Source organism: Anabrus simplex, chromosome 12 (assembly GCF_040414725.1).
Source record: "Anabrus simplex isolate iqAnaSimp1 chromosome 12, ASM4041472v1, whole genome shotgun sequence".
In the NCBI taxonomy this organism is placed as follows: domain Eukaryota; kingdom Metazoa; phylum Arthropoda; class Insecta; order Orthoptera; family Tettigoniidae; genus Anabrus; species Anabrus simplex.
In genome coordinates, this window is record NC_090276.1 from 13077799 (window position 1) to 13104469 (window position 26671).

At 39.1% G+C, this 26671-nt stretch overlaps 1 protein-coding gene across 1 annotated transcript in view; it reads right to left on the reverse strand.

The window, feature by feature from the left end:
* The window catches only part of LOC136884056 (WD repeat-containing protein 76), a 75579-nt gene that overhangs the window by 33843 nt on the left and 15065 nt on the right, over positions 1-26671 (reverse strand). Inside the window, exons 3-7 of the mRNA XM_067156080.2 lie at positions 23323-23400; positions 22683-22819; positions 21651-21780; positions 15545-15684; positions 6591-6754 (exon numbers count right to left, since the gene is read on the reverse strand). Of these exons, the coding sequence (XP_067012181.2) occupies positions 6591-6754; positions 15545-15684; positions 21651-21780; positions 22683-22819; positions 23323-23400 (649 nt within the window). The remainder of the gene's footprint in view (positions 1-6590; positions 6755-15544; positions 15685-21650; positions 21781-22682; positions 22820-23322; positions 23401-26671) is intronic.

Below are 26671 nucleotides of genomic sequence, written 5' to 3' on the forward strand. Positions count from 1 at the left end.
ACCTAACATCAATCCGATTACAGAAATAGATGAGAGCTTATATTTTCGCTTGTAGAAGTCCACCATTTCTTCATAAATTCTTCATTTTTCTGCATCGACCTCTTCCGGCTGGTTTTCGTTGGTCTCAAATCTAATTGTTGGATCAAAGATGAAACCTTCAGAACAGGATGGCTTAAAAGCAATAATGTCAATGCGTCGGTTGCTTCCTCTGTTGGAGAGACCGTGTACTTCTTCATAGTTGCATTACATGGGGAAGTTAAACAATAGTTTCCATTCTCGTTTTCCTTTAAATTCCACACAAACTGATTTCCGGTGTAGCGGTAGTTCCACATAGTCCCCACAATTATACCTCTACAGTCATTTAACACTAACTACGTTATTAAGTGCATTATCTGAACTGCCACAGTTCTACTTACCTGGTATTACCCAAGAAAGATTTACAATCCTACGGGAAGAGAAAATATGATTTACAGTGGAACCTCGATTATCCGTTCCCGGAAAATACGTTTTCCCGGAATATGCGTTCAAATTACGTGGTCCCGCGAGCATCGTAATTAAATCACGTTGTATAAGTCCTGCATTATCCGTTCCTCGAAGAAACGATTTCCCGGATCAACCGTCCAGAAATTCCAGTCCCATCAACGCTAAATCCTCGATCAATCGTTTTTTAATAAACTGTATCTCACAAAAGGACGGCTATGGCATATTTATGGATCTTGGCGTTAACGCCCCGTCACTGCGATAATTAAAGCAAGTACTGTACCGGTACTGGAAAAGCGATCGGCGGTGAACTTGCATAAGGGACCATCTTAGCATCGCATTCGGGTGGTATTGTTTAGAAAATCTCGGAAAATCATAAAGCAGAGAAAGCGACAACAATTGCAAGGAGACACGGCGCATTTCGACAGCTCTGCTTGAAGACGGAACGAGTTTCGTCAAATGTTCGCACTTATAAAACGTCCACATTATGTCCAGGGTTAGATGTTTATATTTTTACTTTTTTCGATCGTACTGCCGAAGAGGTTTTTGGCACTTTGCTCAGGGCACTGCAGAGTAACTGGGCTTTCAGGCAGGAATCGAAACCGCTTCTTAACACAAATTCAGTATTTTTGATATTATCGTTCATGATTATGTTAGCGAGATCAAAACACATGTTGCACCTAAATGTAATTTTAAAAAAAGAAAGCCATGGGAGGTCTTGGAATTCCCTATTACTGTTTAGGTCCTAATGTAAGACTGGGAATTTTACGTTTTCGTGTTAAAATACCAAAAACCGCAGTCGTTTTATCTGCGCACGTTACATTTTAAATGGTTGGTATAATTTCAAACTCGTACTGACATGTGCAGCGAGCGCGCTTTCCAGATGACCTCAGGTCACGAATAACCGTAATTTCTGAAGTTTTGATATTTCTTTTATCTTTTCAATTTGATTGGATTTGTGACGCGCAGAATTGAATATAATGCATATAATGCATTCGAGAACTTTTAAGAATCGATACTTACATTCGAAACCATGTTTTCGAGTTTAACATAACCTTTAAAAGTCGACGTAGGCCTAATTTGCGCGGTACGAGATTTCCAGAAACTGACTACGAACAGTATACCAGAGACCAAATTACAATGAAAGATTAAGAAATGAACTGATTTCGCATTCATTTTGGGTGCTTTCGTATCTAATGTGCTTTATTTTATTAGACGAGAGAATTAAAAACTACTTGTGGTCGATTGTCGTTGGGCTTGGCGTTATTAGATTTTTCAAAGAGTTTGGCTAGCCTAATCAAAGTCGCTGAACTGAAAGAAGTTTTCACGGGAAACTGACGAAGATTCCCCTGTAAAACTGAATATAAAGTATCGAGATTTTGAACTCGCGTACCGGTAATTAATGCGGTTTCGTGGTCTAACATGTCCGCCTCACATCCAGAAGCCCGGGTTCGATTGCGACCAGGTCAGACAATTTTACCTGGATATAAGTCTGGTTCCAGATCCTCTCAGCCTACGTGATTACCTTTAATTGTGGAGCTATCTAATGGTGAGATGGCGGCCCCGATCTACAGAGCCAGGAATATCGGCCGAGAGGATTCGTCGCACTGACCATGCGCACCTCGTAATCTGGAGTCCTTCGGGCTGAGCAGCGGTCGCTTGGCAGGCAAAGTCCCACTGGGGCTGTAGTTTGGTTTGGTTTAGGAGTTTTGTAAGATTATAATTATACATATTTCATTTTTGTGATGTTTAGCCAAATTGTTGATGGTTTTCATTCATTCCCGGATTTTCCGTTTTCCCGTATTGTACGTTTTATTTTCATGGTCCCTCGAAAAACGGAGAATCGAGGTTTCACTGTATTTATACCCGCAAATGTAACACTAGTGATTTTGATAATACGGCAGTGGCAATATGTAAATTTTGCAAGTCACGAAAAAAAACCCACGACTATATAGTGCCAACGTGCCAGATTAACAGTAACTGTAAGACGCCGTATCGGCCAGTAGGGTCCCTAAACAGCCTGGATAGCGACACTGAATCGAACCCAACAGTTGGAAAGTAACTACGAAGAACTACCTTCAGTATTAACAGGGGAGAAAAAGTAAGGTTATAAGCCTACATGACAGTTGCACAGTTCATTTCATACCAATTGTAACATATGGACTAGAAACGCTGGTAACTAGTAAGAGACAAGATAGTAAGATCCAAGCAGTAATATGAAATATGAAATTTTTAAGAACATTGATTAAAGAGACAAGAAGAGATAGATTCAAAATATTAAAATCAGAGAAGAGCTAAATATAGAACCGTTAGTACAGAAGATACAGAAAAGCAAGACTGAGATGGTTCGGACATGTAAAAAGAATGGGAAAGGAACCGGCAGCAAAAAGGGAATTGGAAAGAGACCAGTTGGAAGACCGAGGAGAAGGCGGATGGATCAGATTTGGAAGGACATTAGAGAAGCTGAATTGAATGTTGCGGAAGTAATGGAGCAGCAAAAGTGGAAGGACAGAAAGGAGTGGAGGAGGCTTGTTAACCACACCCGGGAGACTGGAGTGGGACACTGATGGTAATGATGATGATGAGTTCAATTGTATTAACTGTGTTTCATTCTTCAATTATTTTCATTATTCTGTGTGTTCATATCCAGGAAAAGTAACAATGTTTTATTGTCATAGGTGGTCATATTATAGAATGGTATACTGTGTGCCATATTGCACGAGTAAGAATAGGAATGTAAAGAGGATTTCATCATGAATTCAGAGCTCAGACCAATGGCTCAGTGATATTTCTAGAGATGTACCCAATTTTCAGGCAAGAACATCCTTCGTATGTGGGCGGCATTTTCTTGAATCTGAATTTTGCCTTCGGCTGGAAAGAAGGAAACTGAAGGATAAGTGTGTGAAGATTAACCTGCACATAAAATGCCTAAAATAGCTGCAAAAAGGAGAAAATGTGAAACATAATGTGAACCACGGAAAGAATACGATGTTAGACGAATACATAGTTCAAGGCATTAATGACATTACTGCTACTCCAGCAACAGGAAGAGGTGATGTAAACCCACACCAAGCACAATGTGTCAATCTGACCGATCATAATTACAAGTCCACTGAAGTTCAGACTGAAAGTAATGCTAACATTAATTTACGTGCTGCAAAGCGTTTGTCGTCACTAAGAATAAAACTGTGGCGTTAAAAAAAACTTTAAAAATTAGACATGGAGGTAGAGTACCAGACAGTTGCACCAATTTGACAACCACCACTACATATGTTTAAAAAGCATGCTAGAAATTAAGGAATGTAACCCTTCCAACATAAAATGTTTATTTTGGATCAAATTGTTAACTTTTATTTAAAAAATATCCCAAATGGCCAGAAAATTGTTTAAAACGTTGCATAATTGGGGATTTATTTCACGTAAAGGGTACAAATTGACTACAAGCAACTTGTTTAAATTACCAACAAAAAGCACACTGAGCTACTATATAGGAGATACATCATGTGAAACAGGGGTAAAAGAGTGAAAGCCAGGCTACAAGTAGAACGGGAAAGGCTGAATGGAGTCGAAAGAATGTGTTCTCTAATTATTGAGGTTTCTATCAAACAGCAGCAATACGATAAGGAACTAGATACATTGTTTTTTGGTCACCAGGATACTTCAGGACATACAAAAGTTCTTAGACGTGCAAATAGATCCAGTGACGTACCTATTTTTCAAGATCATCATCATCATCATCGTTGACCATCTCCAGCTGCCTGGGTGTGGTGTACGAGCCCCCTCCATCTTTGGCTGTCCACAAACCACTGTTCTCTGATGATCTTCTCCCAATCTTGTCCTCTCTCCTCGACATCTTTCTTCACCAGATTGGTTCATTTTCCTCTGGGTCTGCCCGCCACTGGTCTTTTACCTTTTACTTCTCTTTCATATTCCTCTTCTTGCAGTCATGCTTGCACTCATCCTTCTTACATGGCCAAACCACTTCAGCAATGCTTTCTGGATCCTCTGTACCAAGGAGTCTCCTATTCCCACTTCCACTCGGACTTTTTCATTCCTGAACTTGTCCTTCCTGGACTTCTGTATCATGCTGCATAGGAACTTCATTTCTACAGCTTGGAGTTTCGAGTTGTCTTGTCTCATTAATGTAATAGTTTCCAAGCTATACGCGAGGATGGGTATATAATATGATTTACATAGTGTTATCTTAGATTTCAATGGTACTTGTTTATCCCACAGCAATTGTCTTAGTTAGTGGTAAAATTTTAGTTGCCTTGCTAATTAGACTGTCCACCTCATATTTTGCAAGGCTGTCTTTTGATCCTGTACTACCCAAGAATTTAAACGTTGGAACACTGTCCGGTTTGGTGTCAGTAGTTGTCAGTTCCCCTCTGTAACTTCATCACCACCGTCTTAATATTTAAATCATATCTCCTAAAATCCTGCCTCTATTTCTGCAGCTTTTCTTCTGAATCATTTTCGGTCTCACTCCAGATCTCCACGTCGTCTGCGAAGATGAAAGCTTGCAAGTCCTGCTGTTCCTCCCTTTCTAGTGCTTTCGTTATGGCATCCATCACAGTGATAAACAGGACACCATCTGGACAGTCTGCAACCCTCTTGCACACAACCTCTGTTTTTTTCATAAAACCTCTTCACTTTTGCAATAAGACTGTTACAAACTCCCAGCTCTTTTAGGCATTACCAGATACGCTCCCTTGGTGTGCTATCATAAGCCTTTTCGATGTCTAGGAATAACAGAAAAAATGGTTTCCCCTTTTCCCAGTGCTTTTGACAACAAAGATAAGGTCTGTAGTTGTTTTTCCAGGCCTAAAACCATATTGTTCCTCTTTCAATAAAGAATAAAATCAAAATAGTAACTCAATTTAAATATCTTGGGGAAGTAATAATACATAATCTAACTGAAAAAATTTCCAAACAAGAACAAACAGATTAGCTAACGCACAGAAATTAACATGGGATATCTAAGAAAAAGAAATGTCTATCAATAAATGCAAACACAGTTATAAAACCGGAAGCTACATACGCAGCAGAAACACTTTTTCACCTGAATAAACAATCAAAGACTGACAGACTTCAGAAAATTGAAAGGAGGATTGGAAGAACCTGCATCAACAAAAAATACCAAAAAGATGGACAGTGGTGGATAATAACTAACAAAGTCATGTACAAAGAGCTAGAACCCTTTACAGATACTATGCGTAAGAGGAGACTGGGATTCTTTGGACATATCATGAGGATGCAGGACTCGAGACTTCTGAAACAACTTGTACAACACAATCTCGTCTCAAAAAAATACCGCAACAGGATGTAAATGGATCAGAGAAGAGAGGATCTGAAGGAAATAGACCTTACAACAGAGGACACCACAAATAAGATAAAACTGAATACAAAACTCAAGAATACAAACCTTTGCTTTACCTGTACATGATACAAACCAACAACACGCATACTTTCAACTGAGGAAAGGGCACGAAGATCGGAGCGTGTGAAGAAGTACTGGGAGGACCGCAAAGCCTGAACAATCCCTTCAAAGAGACTTGAATGGTGGACTGAATAAAGTGATCCTATGCGGTCATAAAAGAAGAAACAGAAAAGTTCTACTTACGTTTCCAAACGCGAGACGAAATAGAATGGTACTTGCGAACCATGTATGGCACTCCGTGATAAATAGCTTATCAACTATCGAATTCCTGTGATATACTACTTCTCAAAGGAACTTGCTAGCCTCAAACTTCATGTTCTAATGCTGTCAGTAATTAACCAATTGGAGGCTTGTGGTTTTGTAATAATGAGGTAAGTCAGTGATAATCACAAAATTAATGCAAACATGATGAGATGATACTGCTAAGGAAAAGCAATAAAGCCACAAATATGTCATCCAGAAGACCAAAGCAGACCTATAACAAGTTTTCTTCTTCTACACGTGAGAAATGTGTCGCGAAAGATTGGTCTACCTAGTTTTTATTACACCCTGTATGTACTTGAGGGATAAACAGGATTTTACTGCATTTTTTGAAGTTCAATTTTTGTAAAGCCAGCTGGAATTATACAGAACCTCTACTGTATTTCGTGCAAAAGAAAATTCGACTCACCCTCTCGAACATGAGCTTGTCGAGGTCGCAGCGGCGCACGGTGCCGTCGATACAGGTGGTGTAAAGTCGCGTGCTGTACGTCGGGCAGAAGCTAGTACAAAACACGGGAGCTTTGTGAGGGTGGTACACCTGAGGATCAGCAGTACTCTGCACGTCCCAAATACCTGAAACACAAATGTTATCAAGGTGAAAATAATGACAAAGGAAATCATATAGTCAACTTTAGAGCAAATCCATCTCGTTCAGGCCAGGAAGGCCCTTGGAGGAGTGGAAGTTAACGTAGTGTTAACAAGGGAACTGTTTGGACTGCACCGGACATGTTTCAAGAAAACTCAGTTCAATGATCAATGACCATACCCTAATTTACTGGCAATACAATGGAATCACATTAGCACCTTCTCGGTTACCATGTTTTCCCCTTTTCTCAAGTCTCAGTCCCAACCCTATTAAATACACGTTATTATGTATCCCCTTAATAAGTTTTCTATTCCCACTTACGGTTATCACATTTTAGTTATACTATTTGTAAGGGAACTGGGTTTTCTTCATATTTCTTTATATAAATACAAAATTCAGCATATGGAAAACATGATGAGATACCACTTCCTATTCTGTGTGGATGATTTTAGTGTGTTTTGACAGAGTAAAACTGATTTGAGCTACCATGCAACATGGAAGTTATAGCTGACACACATCTCTCTCTCTCCCCCCCCCCCCCCTCCCTTTGTTTCTCTTGTGCACTAGTTGACTTCTTCGCGGTCTCTTCGATTTCACACAGCGGTATGTCCAGTCGCTACATTATTTGTTGAATTACTGGTATTGCAAACTATCCGCTTTATGTCCGTATCGATATGACAATCTAAGAATCGAAGAATTATTTGACCACCTAATCGATACCTTTATTTGCCTTTGACAATTTTATAAATACATTAATAGTACACAAGAACCTCGCTTATCCGGATCAAGCGGGACCGACTCTGATCCGGATTATCGAAAATCCGGATAATCCAAAAAAACTAAAAAACAAATACAGTACATGTTATATAATCTATTAACATACCGTTTACAGTAAGTTAATGCCTTTTTTCAATTGTACAAAAGAATATAAGAACAGAACACTTTCCTTACATTTACGACTCTGTTTTATGCTCTAAAATGCGCGAGTTTTTTCTGTTTTACATTTGTATATCGTTTGCGCGCAGCACGATCACGAAGACGTTTTACTAACAACAGTTCTGCTGGTGTGGTTTCAGTCAAGGATTCTAAATAGGCCATCAGTTTGTCCAGCTGCAATGTTGCCTCTCCATGAATCACTGTTTCTTCTGATGGAGCGGCGGTTTCATTTTCAAATTCACCATCATTGGATTAATAGTGCATTGCATTCAGAAGAGGGTGAGTTCGAATCCTACCTTGGCCGTCGTGGGAATGGTTTTCCATGGTTTCCCATTCTCAATTCCAGGCGTACGCCGGGACGGTACCTTTGATAGACCGTGGCTTATTCCAATTTCTGTCCTTAACTATCCTTGGCGGAAAAGAGATTCAAGAAGAGCCGATGCCATAAAAGAAATACTGTACAAGTAAAAATAAATTTTTATTATTTTTGATCCAGGTAAACCGGAGATCCGGATTAATGAGGGCCGGGTAAACAAGGTTCTTGTGTACATCTTATCTCCTCAGTTTTAATAGTATTTTAGTTACGGATAAGTTTTTAATTATACTTTTTAAGCATTTCTCCCCCCTCCAAACCCCCCCCCCACCAACACCATCCTTCCCCATTAGGCAAAGTCATAAGTTTCCCATGAGAAGAGATCAAGGCTGTTATGAGAACATACACTGTGTATAATTTCATCTTTTTTATACCTAAACATAAGTGAATGTAGTTGATGATGACTGCGAAGCAGTCGAAACATGTACTACTAATGATTTTATAAAATTGCCAAAGGCAAATTAAGGTATCAATTAGGTGGTTAAATAATGGTTTGATTCTTAGAAATAGTGGTAGAGGGAAGTTTAATTTCATTTCTGTTTTAAATTGGAAATTTAGGTGAGTGGTGAATGCAGAACCATCGCGTAGGCAATGACAGAACCTATCGATGAAGTCTATTTTCTTTTTAGAGCTTTGCTTAACACGTTCACTGCGGATCACGCGCTAGGCGCATGACGCTACATAATAAGCACACGCAGAGCACACGCCTAGCGTGTCATTGGACGGTAGCTAGGAAATGTGAATCACAGGTTTCCCGCATGGTCTGGTGACCAGTATTACTTCACGATTTCAACTACCGTGCGGGTCACGCACCAGGCGCGTGAGTGGGATAAGTCCACGAGTTCGACAGAACTCCTCCTACCAACAAACAAAACTTCGATAATTACAAATTTTAATGACTAATGAATGGTGACAGACAGTGGGCGAAGAAGACAATGTAAGCTTTGATGCTTGTATAGACCGTGATGACAGTGTTGTGGTCCGTCCGTCTATGATGATTTACAACATTTTTGATTAGCAGACGGCAGATAAGCGACAGGAAGAAAGCACTCTTTGAAAAGAACTAGAAGCGATGGACACAAGCGATGATATGTCACAAGTTTTGTTGTTAATGATGATGACATAGCTTTAATGACAAGGATGGATTTGGTTCTATATAAACTTGGATAAAAGAAAAGGCAGTCCACCCTGGACATGTTTTACAAAGCTGTGTAATGTGTGGTAGTTGAAATACATTATAGTGTAGAGGTACAATAACTCACTTCCATTTTCAGTAATTATTAAAGTTGGTGATTTAACGCACATGTCTATGCTGTGTTCATTTTTACAGGTTGTAAATACAGTATCGCGTTTTTCAGTAGTACGTTTTCCCGTATTTGACATCCAAAATTTTCAGTCCCTTCAAAAAGGTATTCATGAGGTTCTGCTGTAATCACTTTGACATAAAATGAACAGAAGTATTGTAATTAATTGCTGAAAAATAGCTCGGCAGCTTGGAGCAGTTAGCTGACGACTCAAACCGAACAGGTTTTTGACACTTCCCTCGGGGCACTTTATAATCACTGGGCTATCAGGCAGGAATCGAAACTGCTTGTTCTTAACACAAATCTAGTATTTTATATTTATTTTATAGGATAGCTGCCTCCGTGTATCAGTGGTAGAGTGTCGGCCTGCGGATCCCAAGATAGTGGGTTAAAGCCCAACAGAGGTAGTCGGATTTTTGAACGGCGGAAAAATTCCATTTGACCCTCCATGATGTATGATGTTAGCATGTAAAAGATCTCTGGTAACACATTTGGTGTTTACCCAACAAAATTCATTTAATCTCAGCCACAGACACCCAGGAGAGATTCGGTTTACTCGGTCTGCCATCTAGTAGGCCCAGAGTAAAACAGAACGTCAAAATTGACGAGCAGACAGCTAGATGGCATCATATTAGAATGTCTGCACACAGTAGCTGAGGTTATACTATTATTATCGTACAGGATTGTTACCAAGACTAGAACAGATGTTGCACTTTTCATACATAAAGGCGTGAGAGGTTTTGGGATTGCCTATTACTGTTTTGGTCCTAATATAAGACTGGGAATTTTACATTTTTGTGTTAAAATGTCAAAGACTGCAGTCGTTTTATTTATGTAATGTTGCATTTAAGAAGTTTGTATTATTTCCCACTAGTACTGACTTATGCAGCGAGCGCGCTTTCAGCTGAGTTTAAGGCCACATATATATCAAACAGCGAGATGGCGATTCCGGTCTAGAGAGCCTGGAATAACAGCTGAGAGTATTTGTTACACTAACCATGCGTCACCTCACAATCTGCAGGCCTCCGGGCTGAGCAGCAGTCACTTGGTAGGCAAAGACCTAATGGGGCTGTAGTTTGTTTTGGTTTAGGAGTGTTTGTAAGATAATTATACATACTACATTTTTGTGATATTTTGCCAAATTGTTGATGGTTTTCATTCGTTCCCAGATTTTCTGATTTCCCGTATTATACGTCTTTCTTTTTTCTAGTGCCCTTCCAAAAACTGATCTTTCCTTATATTAACACCTAAGTAATTACAGTGACATCCATAAGGAACTTTCACTCCAACACAGTAATCAAAACTGAGAGGACTTTTCCTATTAGTGAAACTCACAACCTGACTTTTAATCCCATCTATCATCATCATCATCATCATCATCATCATCATACAATTGCCAGCTGTCCATCTCACAACATTGTCGAATTCTTTTTGCAGCTGCTCACAATCTTGTAACTTATTACTCTATACAGTATTAACATGATCCGCAAAAAGCCTTATCTCCGATTCAAATTCTTTACTCCTATCATTTATATACAAGGGTGAGTCAAAAAGTATGTTACACTTCCAAGTTATGGCCATTTATGAAACCACCTACACATAGGCATCACGGCTATGACAAGAGGAGCAAGAGGCACCCTGCCCAGACATACATCAAACTTTCTACAAAACTTGAAAGTTCCATTCTGCGAGTTAGAACAAATAGTAATACAGATACTGAGGGACCCTCTGCAAATCATTAACATTCCTCCCCCACTAACCCTGGAAAAAAAAAAGAAGATAACAGCAGCAATGATTAAATTTTCATTTCTTGATATTTTTAAACTTCACTGAAATTCAAACTGTATTCTGGATCCAAATGGTCACCATCACTGGAGGATAGATGATTTATTTCTTTAATAAATCTCTCTCTCTCTCTCTCTCTCTAAAGTCCACTTTTCCACATAGTCCCCAAGAGAATCTACAGATTTCTTGGAACGCTCAACCAACTTTTCGATTCCGGATGCGTAGAAATCACCTCTGGTGCTATGTAACCACCTTGAAACAGCTGCCTTCATCTTTTTATCGTTTCGGAATCATCGAAATCCTTCTTCAACTTACCAAACACATGATAATCACATGGCGCTAAGTCTGAGCTGTATGGAGGATGTTGCCATACCTCCCACTCAAATTGCTGCAGCAGTTCTGACGTATGGCGGGCCGTGTGAAGTGTTACATTATCGTGCAACAAAATCACACCGGCGCTCAATTTTTCCCGCTGCTCTTCTTTAATTGCCTTATGCAACAGGTTCAACGTTTGACAATACGAAGCTGAGTTGACTGTCGTGCCTGTCGGCATAATTTCCACGTGCACCACACTCTCCATGTCAAAGAACAATATCGCAATTACCTTTCCTGCTGAAGGTTGGACCTTGGCCTTGTTTCATGTTGGTGATGTGGTGTGCACCCATTCCATCGATGTTCTCTTTGTTTCGGAGGTGAAGTGGTGGACCCACCACATTTCATCCCCTGTGATGACTGGCCGCACAAACTCGTTGCCCTCCACAGAATACTGTTGCAAAAATGCCAGCGACAATTGGAAACACTGTCCCTTGTGAAAATCGGTGAGCAGACGTGGCACCCATCTTTGACACAGTTTACGAAATCCAAGGTGCTAAACAATGGAGAACACACTGCTGTATGAAATGTTAAAAATGCTGGCAATTTCCTGCAGCGTCATGCACCGATGCTCTCTAATGATCCCATCCACACTGTCAACATTTGCAATGGTACTGGACGTTGCAGGCCTGCCTTCGCGATATTCGTCCGTGAGATCCGTGTGTCAAATTGATTACACCACTTTACGTTACCTGGCGAGAAACTGCCCACTCACCAGACACAGCAGTGATTTCATAACGAATGTCCATGCAAGTGAGTCGTTTAGTTCATGGAAATCTGATTGTTGCACGCACTTCCAATTTGGAGTGAACATCCAGTTGACGCGCCATTGAGCCTAGCCCGCTCTGCACACACAACACGATGGGATACCACACCGACCTTCCTAACGGACATCTCAGCAGTTACTGTAGCCTGCTCCGCAGTGGCCACGGTCACAACACACAGCATGCTCCCGCGGCAAGCTAGTGTAACTTACTTTTTTATTCGCCTTTGTATATAAGGAAACAAATGTCCACTAATACTTCCTTGAGGAACTCCCATCTTAATGGTTACAGGATCAGATATGCTTTAGCTACTCTGAACTTTGGAGCGTGGGTTGGCGACCATGGGGCCCTCAGCTGAGTCCTGGCATTGCTTCCACTTACTTGTGCCAGGCTCCTCACTTTCATCTCTCATATCCGACCGCCCTTGGTCAACTCTTGTTCTTTTCCGACCCCGACGCTATTAGGTTTGCGAGGGCTAGGGAGTCTCATTTTCACGCCCTTCGTGGCCCTTCTCTTCCTTTGGCCGACATCTTCATTTTTCGAAGTGTCTGACCCCTTCCATTTTTTCCTTCCGATTAGTGTTATACAGAGGATGGTTGCCTAGTTGTACTTCCTCTTAAAACAATAATCACCACCACCACCTCTCTGAGTTTGTCCTCGTCTCCTATTTTTGTCGCTCCCTCTTCCCACACTGACCTACCATTGTATTCCTCCTATTGCATTAAAACTTCGTTAACACGTTTTTGCTGCGGACAGGAATAAAAAAAATAAAAAAACATGTTAAGCGAGAAAACATACTTCTTCTTCTTGTTTTATGACCGCATAGGATGACTTTAGTCAGTCCGTCGTTCAGGTCTCTTGGAAGGAATTGTTCGGACTTTGCGGTACTCCCAGTACTTCTTCAGGCGCTCCAATCTCCGTGCCCTTTCCTTGATTGAAAATGTGCGTGTTGTGGGTTTGTTTAGCATAAGGGTAAAGCGGAGGTTTGTATTCTTGAGTTTTGTATTCAATTTTTACTTATTTGTGGTGTCTTCTCTTGTAAGGCCTATTTCCTTCAGATCCTCTCTTACTTCTCTGATCCATTTACATCCTGTTGTGGTATTTATTGCAACGAACTATTGAATATATGAATAAAAACTATCCAACAGGGATATGGAAACACTAGATACGATTTTTTCCAAAATTTTGGCATTTTACGCCCTGTATCTGCAGGTACAGTGAAAACTATATCTACCATTTCTAAAGATGAGAGGAAAGTATTAAAAGGTGTAAAAAAAAAAAACATAAGAAATATGAAAACCTTCTCTGCTGGGGCTCATAAAATTAGTACACTGAAATGTGCGAAAAACACCAAACAAACAACAAATATACAAACATGCGCACGGGAGCCAATAAAAATATCAAAGTATTATTGCAGATCACACTCTTTCTAAAATAAATATTAGCAGAAGCCCTTTATTTCGGAGCAGTGGGTTATTAAACCATTGGCATATTGATTTTCTAGCCCTTCACAAGCACACGATTAGTATTTAATTTAGGTAAATCAGAGTTCATGAGAACTTCAATTTATTAGTTATTACAATTTTCTTCCAGTCATTGAACCAGATTAAGAATGAAATGAATGAAGCCCCCATCTAGCCGTGAGGATAGGAATTGTGCCGGCAGCCGAAGACTATCACACTCTCCTGGGACAATGATTAATGACTGACAGATAAAAACAAATATAAGGAAAATAAAATTTATTGGACATGTCATCAGACACAATACTTTCATCACTAACGTACTTGAAGAGAAATTGATGGGAAAGAAAGGGAGAGGAAGACCTAGGAGGCAGTATTTGGACGACATCAAGAAGAGGTTAGGTTGTAACAATTACATGGAACTGAAACGAACAGCCAATGAAAGAAGAGAGTGGTTGGATCGACAAGGCATTAGCCTTTAGAATATTGATTGAGATAAAATGACTCTGGAGAGTGCTGCCAGAATGAAAGAGATAACCAGAGTACCTGGAGGAAATGCCATCCCGCGTCTGCTTTGTCCAGCACAAATCTCACATGGAGTGACCGGGTTGTGAACCACAGAACCCAGCGGTGAGAGGCCGGCGCGCTGCCGCTTGAGCCATGGAGGCACGCAAACTTTAATTTATGGAATGAAAAAATCTTAAATCTTATATTTGGATATTTTGGCACTTCGGTAATTTTCATTTTAATTTTTTTTAGTGCTTCTAGTGTCTGGCACTTCAACATTAGAGACATCATTATCACCATTAGAATTGCTCTGGCCGCCATTTTGAATAAATTTCGGCCAACTCGAAGGTGCAAATACAGCATTTCTGACCTCTGCACACTTTAGATGTGGACGCAAGTCCATTTTCCAGCAGATTTTAATTCTGTCTTCATTACTAAGGAATCTCAAGACTTTTTCCGTATCCAAAACTAGGCTATCACAAGACAAATATGCACCGCGCTAGACAATTTCACACGGTTATGTTCCTAATCCAGACACAGGCTACCATATCACGCAACAAATGTTTGCTACACTTCACTGTACCATTAAACACAAAATAAATTTTTAATTTCTGAATGGAAGGCGAAATACAAGCAGAAATAGGCTTACTCTGTTATTCAGTAATCTTGCTGCTAACCAGTAAGCAAAAATGAACATTCCTGAGGCTAATAGCTTACTCCCCGAATGTGCAACTAATCCTGTGAAGTTCAGGAATTTAAGGACTTTTTTCGTAATCACCCACCTGTGGCGACAGCTCTTACCCGAGTTGGAAATCACGTTTCTTTCTCAAGGGATGACAAATAATTTCAGGGATAGGAAAACATGTGATTGTACTAAGCGTAATAGCAAAAATTCGTGACGCAATGAGTGAGGTATTTTTATATAGATTTGGTATGATGAGAATCGTGACTTCGAATTTATGAGATGCTAAGTGGGAAAAAGTTTTAAAGAGGAATGCACTAACGAGGTGTCCTTTCTTCTTCTTTTCTCCCCCCCAGTCTCCACGGTTTCTGTGACATGATTCAACACTTGATTGTTCCTTTTCTACACTCATATATTTTGACCACATCACGTACCAATGCATTAAATAACATATCAGAGCCATTTCTTTTGCTGCATACGTTACATCATGAAAGAAATTCTGGGAATTTAATCCTACATCGTCAGCCTAGGGTACAAACATGCACTAAGGTACCATTTAGGATCCCCCAGTGATGGACAAAGAGCGACACTTACCAATGGTCCCGATAGCATCTCCAGTGACAATCAGGACTTTGCTCTCTGAGGGGTGAATCGCCATAGAGTGCGTTCTCTTCACGCCCACTTTCTGCACGGTACTTTCTCGGAGCTGCAGCTGCTTTACTATCTTCTTATAACTGGAAAATGGTCAAGTTTTTGAGAGTCAGAGTCAGAAAGAAAATAAACTGCACATGCTGGGAAAGAAGAGTTTAAAGGAATAAACAAATGAAACAGCCAAATCTGGATAGAACGTATATGTGGGGAACGAAAAAAAAAAAAAAAAAAAGTCATAAGGAGGGAACGTGCTAAAAAGTGAAAAGCAATTTCTCTGTTAAATTTAAGTTTAGGTTTGTACATAAAAATAATGATAACAAAGGAACGAGTGTTTATAATTAATGGAATAAAGAAATAATACATTTTAAGAACACCAATACAGTAAAACATCAAGGAAAAGTGTTCTTAGAAACTCGAACTACACACGCCGCTTAGAATTATGTTTAAATTTGTTGTAGGAAAGTCTAACATCTGGACAATCTGCACAAGTTTTATGTGTGGATGAGCATCCACTTTCTCAATAAACTTAAATTTGTCATCATCTATACATCCACTTTCTCAATAAACTTAAATTTGTCATCATCTATAAACTGTCTAGCTTTCTTCTTCTCCATAACTGAATGTCCTGCAAACCACTATGCACAAGTACAGTACGCCTAATTTATGTACATTGTTACACAATTCACTTATGAACGTAAAATTAAGCACCAACATGTCAGCTGTATACGTAAGTATAGTAGGCCTAATTTACATACATTGTTACACAAGTCACTCAGGCTTCTTTCAGATGGTACGGAAGTAAAACGTGCCAAATCACCATGCGCGGGTCCACCAGCTTCCGCTGAATTTCACACACTCGCCGGGTCGAGTGGCGCAAAACACCCCGCGGTTTCCAACAGATCCTTTTCAACACCCTTTTCAATACAGGTAATAAATATGGACCATCATCGTCTTTGTTTACTTTCTACATCTAAGAAAATACAAAAATAGTTGAAGCATACTGTGTTTTTAACATTTTGTTAGAAAAGATGGGTACAATTTCGAGGATACTTTCGCAATAACAGATCTAAATGTTACTTTGAGAAGGCCAGGCCGTTTGAGAGGACAACCACCTTCTAAACACCACTGGAACTTCATTGACGGTTTCCACTAGGTCACTTACAGTTTACCATGCATCTGTCATCTGCCTAGCATAGCTTCTCAATTTTATGTTGCAGCCCTCCGACCTTTTATAGTAAGGCAAACCAACCAGCCAACATTATGGAACGATAATCATGAATGGGACCGCTAGATTGAGAAGATATTGAGAATGCTGCTGTTCTAAAGCTTTAAATTTCATCGGTGTTTCTCCTTGTCACAGGCTTTCCGCCTGCACGTTCTGTCAAGCTTGGTTTAACATTAAAATTGAATAATAGAAAAAGAGGTTCAACCTATTCAATACATAAGAGAAAGAAATGTAGTGATTACATTCTTATTTAATAGTAATTAGAATTGGGACCAGTTTCGACCATAGTCCAGGTCATCGTCAGCCGATCAAAACATAAAAAACATGAAAAACAATGCATATGAAAAAGAAAAAGATTAAGTGAACTCTGGATCGGTATAAGAGGCAATATAAAATGATGATGGGGGTAGAAACTGTGAGTCACTTAAAAGAAAACAGTGCGTAATTTTATGAATGGTGGTACGGCACACGCAATGATAGGTAAAGTCTCACAATGTTTATGAACAGCGGAGAACGGTCAAATGGGTCAGTTTTTACACACTGTCAGGCACAAAGTCACAACACTATCGAACAACATATGAAGATCTATCAATATGTTGAAGTCGAAGACGAATAGATTTATAGAAGCAAACTGCCAGTTCCCAGTGATCAGCGCGGCACACTCAAGGTCATGCGCTGTAGTCTCGAACACCAAAGTAGAATGGAGAATATCCTGAAGATCCAGTATTTGCCTTGGTTGCGGAAAATTAAGTACGTATATATAGATACACACAACGCAATTCAGTATAACTGAATGAGTATTTGTGTTACTGCTGAATTCTTGGTTTCTCAAACTTTTTCGCTCCCGCTCCCCTCCTAGACAATTCAATGCGATGGGTTTCTACAAATATAGATTTTCTGCCTGAATTTTCAACAGTGATTTCATCCTGTTCTGTATTGTTACAAAACCAATATTTTGTAAACTAAGGTCTGCAACCTCACTATGTGCACTTATTGTGCATTTCTATCTGTATCACTTGTTTTCATTTCTTTTCTTCTTAGTTTAACACAGTTTTTAGTTTCAATTAGGTTTTTGTATTAACCTCTATTTCACTGAATTCTGTCGCAGTGAGTTGTTTTTTGCTCCACATGATGATGTAAATATTGTATATTGTGCTAATTTTGTTTCTATCTAGGCTCTCTTTTGTTTTTTCATTTGTTCTTTCATTATGTTTTTTGGCATTTTTTATCTTGGTATGTAAATTATTTCACCCCCTCCCCTTTTTTTCACTGAAAATGGCTCAAACGAGCCGAAACATGTTTGAAATTGATTACTCCGTCTAATGATGGAATATATAATGTATTGAATAATGATACACTCATTTTTTCGCCATTGTAAAATAAAAACTAAATTATATCACGCTTTCCCAAACACAACAAGACCACTCGTATTTCCAACTTTAAAGTTATACACAGGAGAGTTTTTCACCTATTCAATACTAAGTTGTACTTACAATGCTATTTACATTACATGGAATTAGTTTCAACCCTACCCGGGGTCATCATCAGCCATATTAAACATACACAATATTTGACGAAATGTTTTTTTTTTTTTTTTGGCTTTATGTCGCACCGACACAGATAGGTCTTATGGCGACGATGGGACAGGAAAGGGCTAGGACTGGGAAGGAGTGGCCGTGGCCTTAATTAAGGTACAGCCACAGCATTTGCCTGGTGTGAAAATGGGAAACCACGGAAAACCATCTTCAGGGCTGCCAAATAGGCAGTAAGAATCTTATGATTATATACCCCTAATTTACAATCTGAAGTGTGGTTGATTAGGCATGTTGCTATGGCGCTCAAAATGTTGCAAATGAAAGTGAAATATTACGTGTGACATAGGTGAGCAATAAATAATACAAGTACAGACATGCTAAAAAGTCTGGAATAAAAGTACAAATGAGACGCTCTGTGTTATAGGTCAAAAATTTCAGAATGATTTTACTCATGGAATTTAGTAGGTCCTGGTAATACATAACGGTTGTGGACCGAGTGCTATCGTACTAAGATTGAACACAAAATAAACTGACACATATATAAAAATATACAAGTATGTACAATGTCTGAGTAACAAAATGTGTAGTTGATAGTCTCTAGAAGAAGAGTTGACTATACACTGTATCAGCATAAGCGGAGAATTTGGTTCTTGGTGTATTAAGCAACCAAGCTATGTTTATAGGGCTGCATGGTTGATTGTTGGAATTGTGCAGACTGAATATGAAGTCTTGAATTCTTCTTGAGAAGAAAGTAGACACTGCACGTGGTGATAATAATTGGTGGAACTCTCAGTTCATAGCGGAAAACAGACTGGACCTATTAAAATTGAGAAAAGCCAGTAAAATGCAAAGTACGCGGAAAGAGGAAAGGATTACCACAAAGCGAATGGACACTCACCTCGCGCTGCGGTGTGTGTAGCTTAGCTGATAGTCTGCGACTGGTGGCGGAAGGAGAAATATGGGAGGGGAGGAAGGCAGGCGCATACGGGTTAGGTAGAGTGGAGGTGGCTTGGGAGGGGATGGGAGGGGGGCTTGGAAGGGGGAGGGACTAATTTAAGGCAGAGCTGAAGGGTGTGGGAGAAAGGGTAATTGTTTCGGAAAAGTACCTTTAATTAAACTTACGATTGAATTCTGGTTGGCTGAATTATTGTTTCTAGAAAAGTTATAAATAAATCGAAAAAATGTTGGGTTTCTCTGAAATTTCATTAAGATTGTAATTGGCGTTAAAATATTGCACAGCGCTTGTAATAATACACAACCCCTTGACACTCCACACGATTTATAGAAATCTGTTAAACGAGAGAATGAGGTTAGGGAATGGCAGGGATCCTGGTATAAGTATGCTTTGATATTAATGTTATTACCATTTCAAATAATAAGACCGCATTATATGAGCAATAGAAGAAAAATTAAAGTACGAACGTTTGGGTGTCTCAAAAACCCCTTGAACCAGGCGAGTTGGCCATGCGGTTAGAGGCGCGCGGCTGTGAGCTTACATCCGGGAGATAATGGGTTCGAATCCCACTGTCGGCAGCCCTGAAGATGGTTTTCTGTGGTTTCCCCATTTTCACACCAGGCAAATGCTGGGTCTGTACCTTAATTAAGGCCACGGCCGCTTCCTTCCAACTCCTATGCGTTTCCTATCCCATCGTCGCCATAAGATGTGTTGGTGTGACGCAAAAAAAAAAAAAAAAAACAACACACAACCCCCTCTTGTAAAGAAAATATTCTCGACATGGAAATAACTCAAATAATACTTCTTGTGTTAATGACACGATGCGATGCTCCTTTACTATCAAAAAAGAATGTCTTTTGCTATTAAATTTATTATTTTAACAGAGCTGTTATTGTAAACTGCAACAGAACGTACTCTCGCAGAATTTATTTGTATGTTGACAGCATACGAAGCTCCTAGGCATGTGCATGCACACAAAAGGCAAAATAAGGATGTCTTGTAAGGTATGGGTTGTTCCTTGTGTCACATTTGTTTTTAGATAGGTAGATAATGTTTACATTTTTAATTTTTAATCCTTTAACATGTCAGACCAATACACAAAGGAATTGTGCAATTTGGTGTTGTTGACGACAATATTAACTTTGATATTTAAATTTTACAAGTTTCTTAGAACAGTATCAAAATATAAGTATGCAACAATTGGCTAGTTTCATAAATTTCTATACATATTAGTATGTCTTATTTAGTTCAATGTCCTGCTGTCTGTACATTTAGCGGCAATTGCTGTAGTGTATAAAACTATAAAATCACCATACCTGTTGCTATTGCTACCATATACAGCCAAAACTGGTTAGGATGTTTTTGTGGGGACTGAAAAAAAATGTCATAATGAGCGAGCGTCCTAAAAAATGAAAAACAATTACGCTGTTAAATTTAAGGTTATGTTAAATGTAAAAGAAGGTTATGTTTGATTGTAAAAATAATTACGATGAAAGAAAAGAAACAAGTGTTTACAATTATAATTAATGAAATAAATAAAGAAATAGCACATTTTAAGAACACCAACATGAAGGAAAAACGTTCTTAGACATGCAAACTAATACACGTTGCTTACAATTATGTTTAAAAGTATCATAGGAATGTCCGACATCTGGGCGATTTGCACACGTTTCATTGTGGATTAGCATCTGCTTTCTCAATAAAGTTCAATTTTTCATCATTTGTAAACTGTCTAGCTTTCTCCTCCATAACTGAATGTCCTGCAAACCACTATGCATAAGTACAGTAGGCCTAATTTATGTATGTTGTTGCACAATTCACTTACAAATGTAAAATTAAGCACCAACATGTCAAATGAGCTACTGTTGCGCGATCCAAACAAACACACACCCACAACAAAGACTGGCTTGGGACTGACGCTCGCTGCAGCTGTAGGCCGACACGCTAGAGCCGTGAAATAAGTTCTCTACCAAATCCTCTACCAAGGTCAGTCATCGCTGGCAATATTGTGCGCAATGTGGCCGGGAAAGCTAATTTAAATTTCTTATGGTTGGAGTTAAGAACGTACTAAAGTGACGTAAATAGTGGTATAAGGGATGCTACACACATCCTAAGTGACTGAACCATGAACGAGGGATACAGCAGCTTTTTTCTCAAAATAAACTTACGTTGAATGAGTTCCAACATACAAGTTCAACAAGAGAACACGATCTAGGAACACATCTGACGTACAGGCACTGTGCTAGATCAAGTTTTCACTTAAAATAGACGAGTTTTTGATTAGAAGTACATATGCTCTAAACTACAACATTATTACAGCAATGAGATAAATACCTGTCTAGATCAACGACCTGGCCACTTGGGTTCTTAGTTTTCTTTAAATGAGGAAGCAAGTTGTTGATAAACTCTTCATGATTGATTTTATCATCTTCCTCATTGTTAATTGGAACCATCTTCATGTCTCCTAGAAACACAAAGCAGTAATAATGGTTAATGAATGCCGACGTCTATTATGCACTGATGACAAGACAACTATGACTAGCATTCTGCTATACATTCTAGGTTTTCCTGAAATCTATCGTGCTCATTGGTTTTGCCTTAGTAAAGAAGGATATCATCATCATTATCCTAGTGCCATGCCCAAGCGCACCAATCCTGGTACAGATAATACTGCAGTAAACTTTGTAATTGACCACAGTAAAGTTGTAATTTTGTCGCAGCATGCTCGGTTTCATGTTTACCAATGTTTTACCTTGGTATAACGTTTACTGCTTGTGAGGAAGTGATTTTCCAAGAAAACCCTGGTAAAGAATCCAAAATGGAGCTTAACAGTAATACCTTCAATTACACATTGTTGTGAAAAAAAAAAAAAAAAAAAAAAAACAGAAAAAAAAAAATGTTACGTTAGAGGAGAAGTGTGATTAAATACTACGGCATTTGCAAAGATGGTCACAATTCGGCTCAATTAGCAGCGCTCCAGCTCAGGCAGGTAAAGGAGCAGCGTATGCGCTCTGATGCAATCTACAGCCTAGCAGCAGCTTGCACGTGAAGGGGCAACGTATCTAAACAGATTTAAAATTTGAACAGTTTCATTGTGCCTAATGTCTCGCTCTATTCGATGCATTAGATTACGGCGAGAAAACAAAATTAGTGGAGAAGTGCCATAAATGCCTTGACTCGGAAGAAGCTGAATAAGGGGAAAGGAGGAGGAGGATTTCCCATTTGTTGCTTTTATCTACTATGGTGAATCTTTCATGTACTTGCGTGGTTAAGCCCCACGTCCTCTCTGTACATCCAAGAGCAACTTCTATTCATCGCTTCCACAAACACTTTATACCCCTTGTTTATTATTTACAAAATACATACCAATCTCTTCATCTAATTCTTCCTCCGATTCTTCTCCTTCCTTCTCGTCTTCAACTTCCTTCTTCACTTCTGCCTTTCCCGTGCTCGTCCTAGACCGCAGCGTCAAGCGAAGAGCAGGAACAGGCTTTGCCTTCACGCTACAAACCACAAAGTAATCAACAAGTGCTTCATAAAAAAATCCTCACAAGTATTAAAACCATCTTTTAAAAATTGAAATTTAGTAATTTCCAGTCCTAGAAAAACAACATTACTTTCAATAATGCAAAAGACATCAGAAGATATCCTGTTACAAGCATATGACCGAATAAATCATTGAAAGAAGTCATTTTTAACACATTAAGGTTGAAGGCCATACGGGCTGTTGTCATTTATTGCAGAGAACGAAGCCCGCATGGCGAAAGTTCTGTGGTTTTTACCGTCAACAAACTTTCTGTTTGCGTTGATCGCCACTGCAGTGTACGATTTGGTTCATATAGTTCCCGAAAAAATGTAGATGGCTGCAAACTACAGCTCTACACAATATATTCTCCCCTACCCACCCATCATCATTTAAAGGATGAAACTAAGTTTATTCTAGTTTTGGAAATCTAAGATAAGAGCAAAAATAACAGATGTTGGCCTGAGAGGTAAAATAAAATACCTTCGTTTAACTACCCTTGGAGGTTTTTTCTTGACAGTTCCAGGTTCAAACGCAGGGAGAGGAGAGAATCCAAACAACCTGCAATAAAGAAAAATTGAAAATTACCTCTCGAAAAATAAGTTTTCATGGAAACACCATGCACAGAGCAACAATGAAACAACACAAACATATAAATGATTAATTTTCTTTATATTTTACAACTTTACTCACTCATTTCACTAACCCCAGGTGTCAACTATCACTTACCGTTCCCCCATTTACGGGAGGCTGCCCGGTTGCAATACATAGTGTGTTCATACAAAAGGGAATTTAAAAAGTGTTCCTTTCATTATTATTATTATTATTATTATGACATTTTTCAATTTTTCAGATATGCATCAATAGGTTCTACATACTTTCTGGTTCATAGGTCATTCAGTGTGGTAAATACGGAAAGGGAAAGCACAAAGTGCCACGCCACATTCCTCACAGTAGCAGACAGGTTCTCGTCACCTCTGGTTTGACAGGCACACAACACAACGTTTTCTTGAGTGATTCCTACATCCGGTCGGCAGATTCTCAGATAATTCAACGCCTTTCCTAACCAAGCCATTATCACGTCACACGGAACAGTTCACCATCATATACAGACCAATTAAAAAAGTCATCAGAACATGGCAAATGGAGTTCGCAGAACAACTGTATCATAGTAACAACAACAAAAACGACGGCAACAACTCGCAAATTTAGTTATTTCAATGTACACATACACAAATAAATTATTTACAAAGAATTTGGCGCGGACCGTACGAGGCAACACGAGACAGCTGTTGGGCTGCCGCCTAGGCGCAAACTACCCGACTGGCATGAGACCGGATAGAAATGAATAGGACAGCAATAATCACATCTAATATGAATGGAATTTGTTTTAAATTACGATACTAGATGGCAGAAATAATTAAGAATAGTCAAACGCCTATAGGAAGCTAACCCTACGTAAGAACACATTTAGAAGTACAAGAACGCTTAAAGGCGTCAAACCCAATACTCGTGCGACAGCTGTTGACGCCCTTAGACGTAAAACCCAGTTAAGGGGTTAACCGCCACGCGTACTTCAGAAATGCCAACCCTTGTGGCGGCACAATATATTCCAAGACCCGTTACTGCATGCAATTAACACTGATTCACAGTTTATAGCTCTCAAATGCCATCGAAAAAAACTATTTTCAAAATCTATCCAACAAGGTGCATTTACAGTATTCAAATAATGCACTTGGATAACTCACCAGCAAACATAACCTCACGCAATGAAATCAAAAGAAAGAAAACATTATTCAAAGATGAGGAGAAATCTATACTGGCTCCCCTGTCCAAGTGCTTTATTCATTGGATTACTGTACTGTATGCATTTTAGATGCCTTGTACTTGCACAGAATGTACCCGATGCCCTTAAAACATCGCGGCTTATCTAACATTCTTATGACGACGGGAGAAAGTCTCTCGCTTTCGTCCACATTACAACAGTAGATACAGTGACTATACTTGTAAGATTTCCCGCCATGACACTTCTAAGAACCATTAATGCATGCAATCACCTTGATTCTCAGTTTTAAATTTTTCAAATGCCATTGAAAATAGTATTTCAGAAATTTATCCAACAACGTGCATTTACATTAATCAAATAATGCACTTGTATAAAACAATGACAGACATAACCTTGCGCAACGAAAGGCAGAAAAACACAATTCAAAGACGAGGAAAAATTATGCTGCCCCCTCCCCCCTGTACAAATGCTTTATCTTTTTGATTACTGTACTGTCTGCATTTTTAGATGCCTTCTACTGGCATGGGGCTTTTCAAACTTTCCTATGACAGGGGAAGTAAGTCTTTCCCTTCCGTGTGCAGTGTGCACTGCATAGCAACACAGAACATTTCCCGGCTGGTAATTCTCTCCTTTAAAACTATAAGTCCGTTTGGCCTAAGCATTTAAAAAAATAAAACAAACAAACAATGCAGCTTCATCGGCACTGACAATATTGTTTGGTGCATACGAATTGATTGCAGGCTATAAGCCACGCTTTTTCGCCAACTATCGGCATCCCCAGTGTTTGCGGATTCTACCTCTTTGCACACTGCATGCTACGTGATATTGTGGTGTTCCTAAAAACGCTGAATACAAAATAATTATGATTCCACTCGAACACAGCATATATGAAGCACGCTCTAAACACGCCGAAGTAGGTGAAAGTGCGCAAAGTTACCCTTCACATTCCGGAAGACGCATTCTTTCATGGCGCGGAGAAATTTTGAATTTAAATTACTCTGTAAAATACTTTTTTTTTTTTTTTCAAAATATAAAGGCAGTTTCCAATTAAAAGTCTGAATTTCAGTAATGGGACCAACATTCTTCTTCGAATTACGAATTATCCGTATTTCGAATTAAACAATTTAAATAACATGAAAAACATACCTCATGTTTCCAGCAACGAGAGCTGTTTCGAATTAGGCGAGATTTTGAATTAACCGGTTTCGAATTATCGAGGTTCTACTGTAATGGGCGCTGTTATGGAGGATAAGAGGAGTAGAAGGAGACCAAGACGACGATGGTTAGACGACTCGGTTTCTAACAGTTTAAAGAAAAGAGATACAGAACTGAACAACGCCAGAGAACTAGTTACAAATAGAGGATTAGTAAATTCACAGAGGCTTGCAGACTGAATGGCGAAAGGCATAGCAGTCTATAATGAAGATGCATGTATTTATTTATTTATTTAGTTAGTTACACATTTTAAATTAGGGGTGGCACTATGTTAATACAGTATCCAGAAGTCTTACACTCATAAACGTGTTTATTATTAATCAAAAGTCTTATACTTTCAACCACATATGAAAAAAAAACAAGGTTAGAAAGAAGAACAGCAGTAAATCCAGTACATGTTACAGTTGGGGTTACAGAACGATGAAGACAGTAATTTTGTGGTGGAAAGTGCAAGTCACAGTTGATGAATGACTGCCAGTAGAAGCATTTAGCAGAGACCATCCAGTAGTGGTAGCAATAATGAGTGAGAAAATTTGAAAGAATAAAGGAAACAAGATAAGAAAATGAAAGTATGGAAAATAAAAGTTAAAAAATTGAAGGAGATATTGAAAGAACAAATTCCAGAAACGGAAGCTGGAAGTGTGGAAGGGTCCAAGTTTGAAGAGATATTTGTAAGCTGTAGAGAGAGACAGCGAAGGAAGTTGTCAAAGAAAAGAAGAAAGCAAAGCAAGAATTCAACACAGATCGAAAGGAAGTAGGCTATCCAGAAATTAATAAAACATATAAAAAATTTAGTAAGTAAAGAAAAGAGGAAAGCTCAGAGAAATTCAA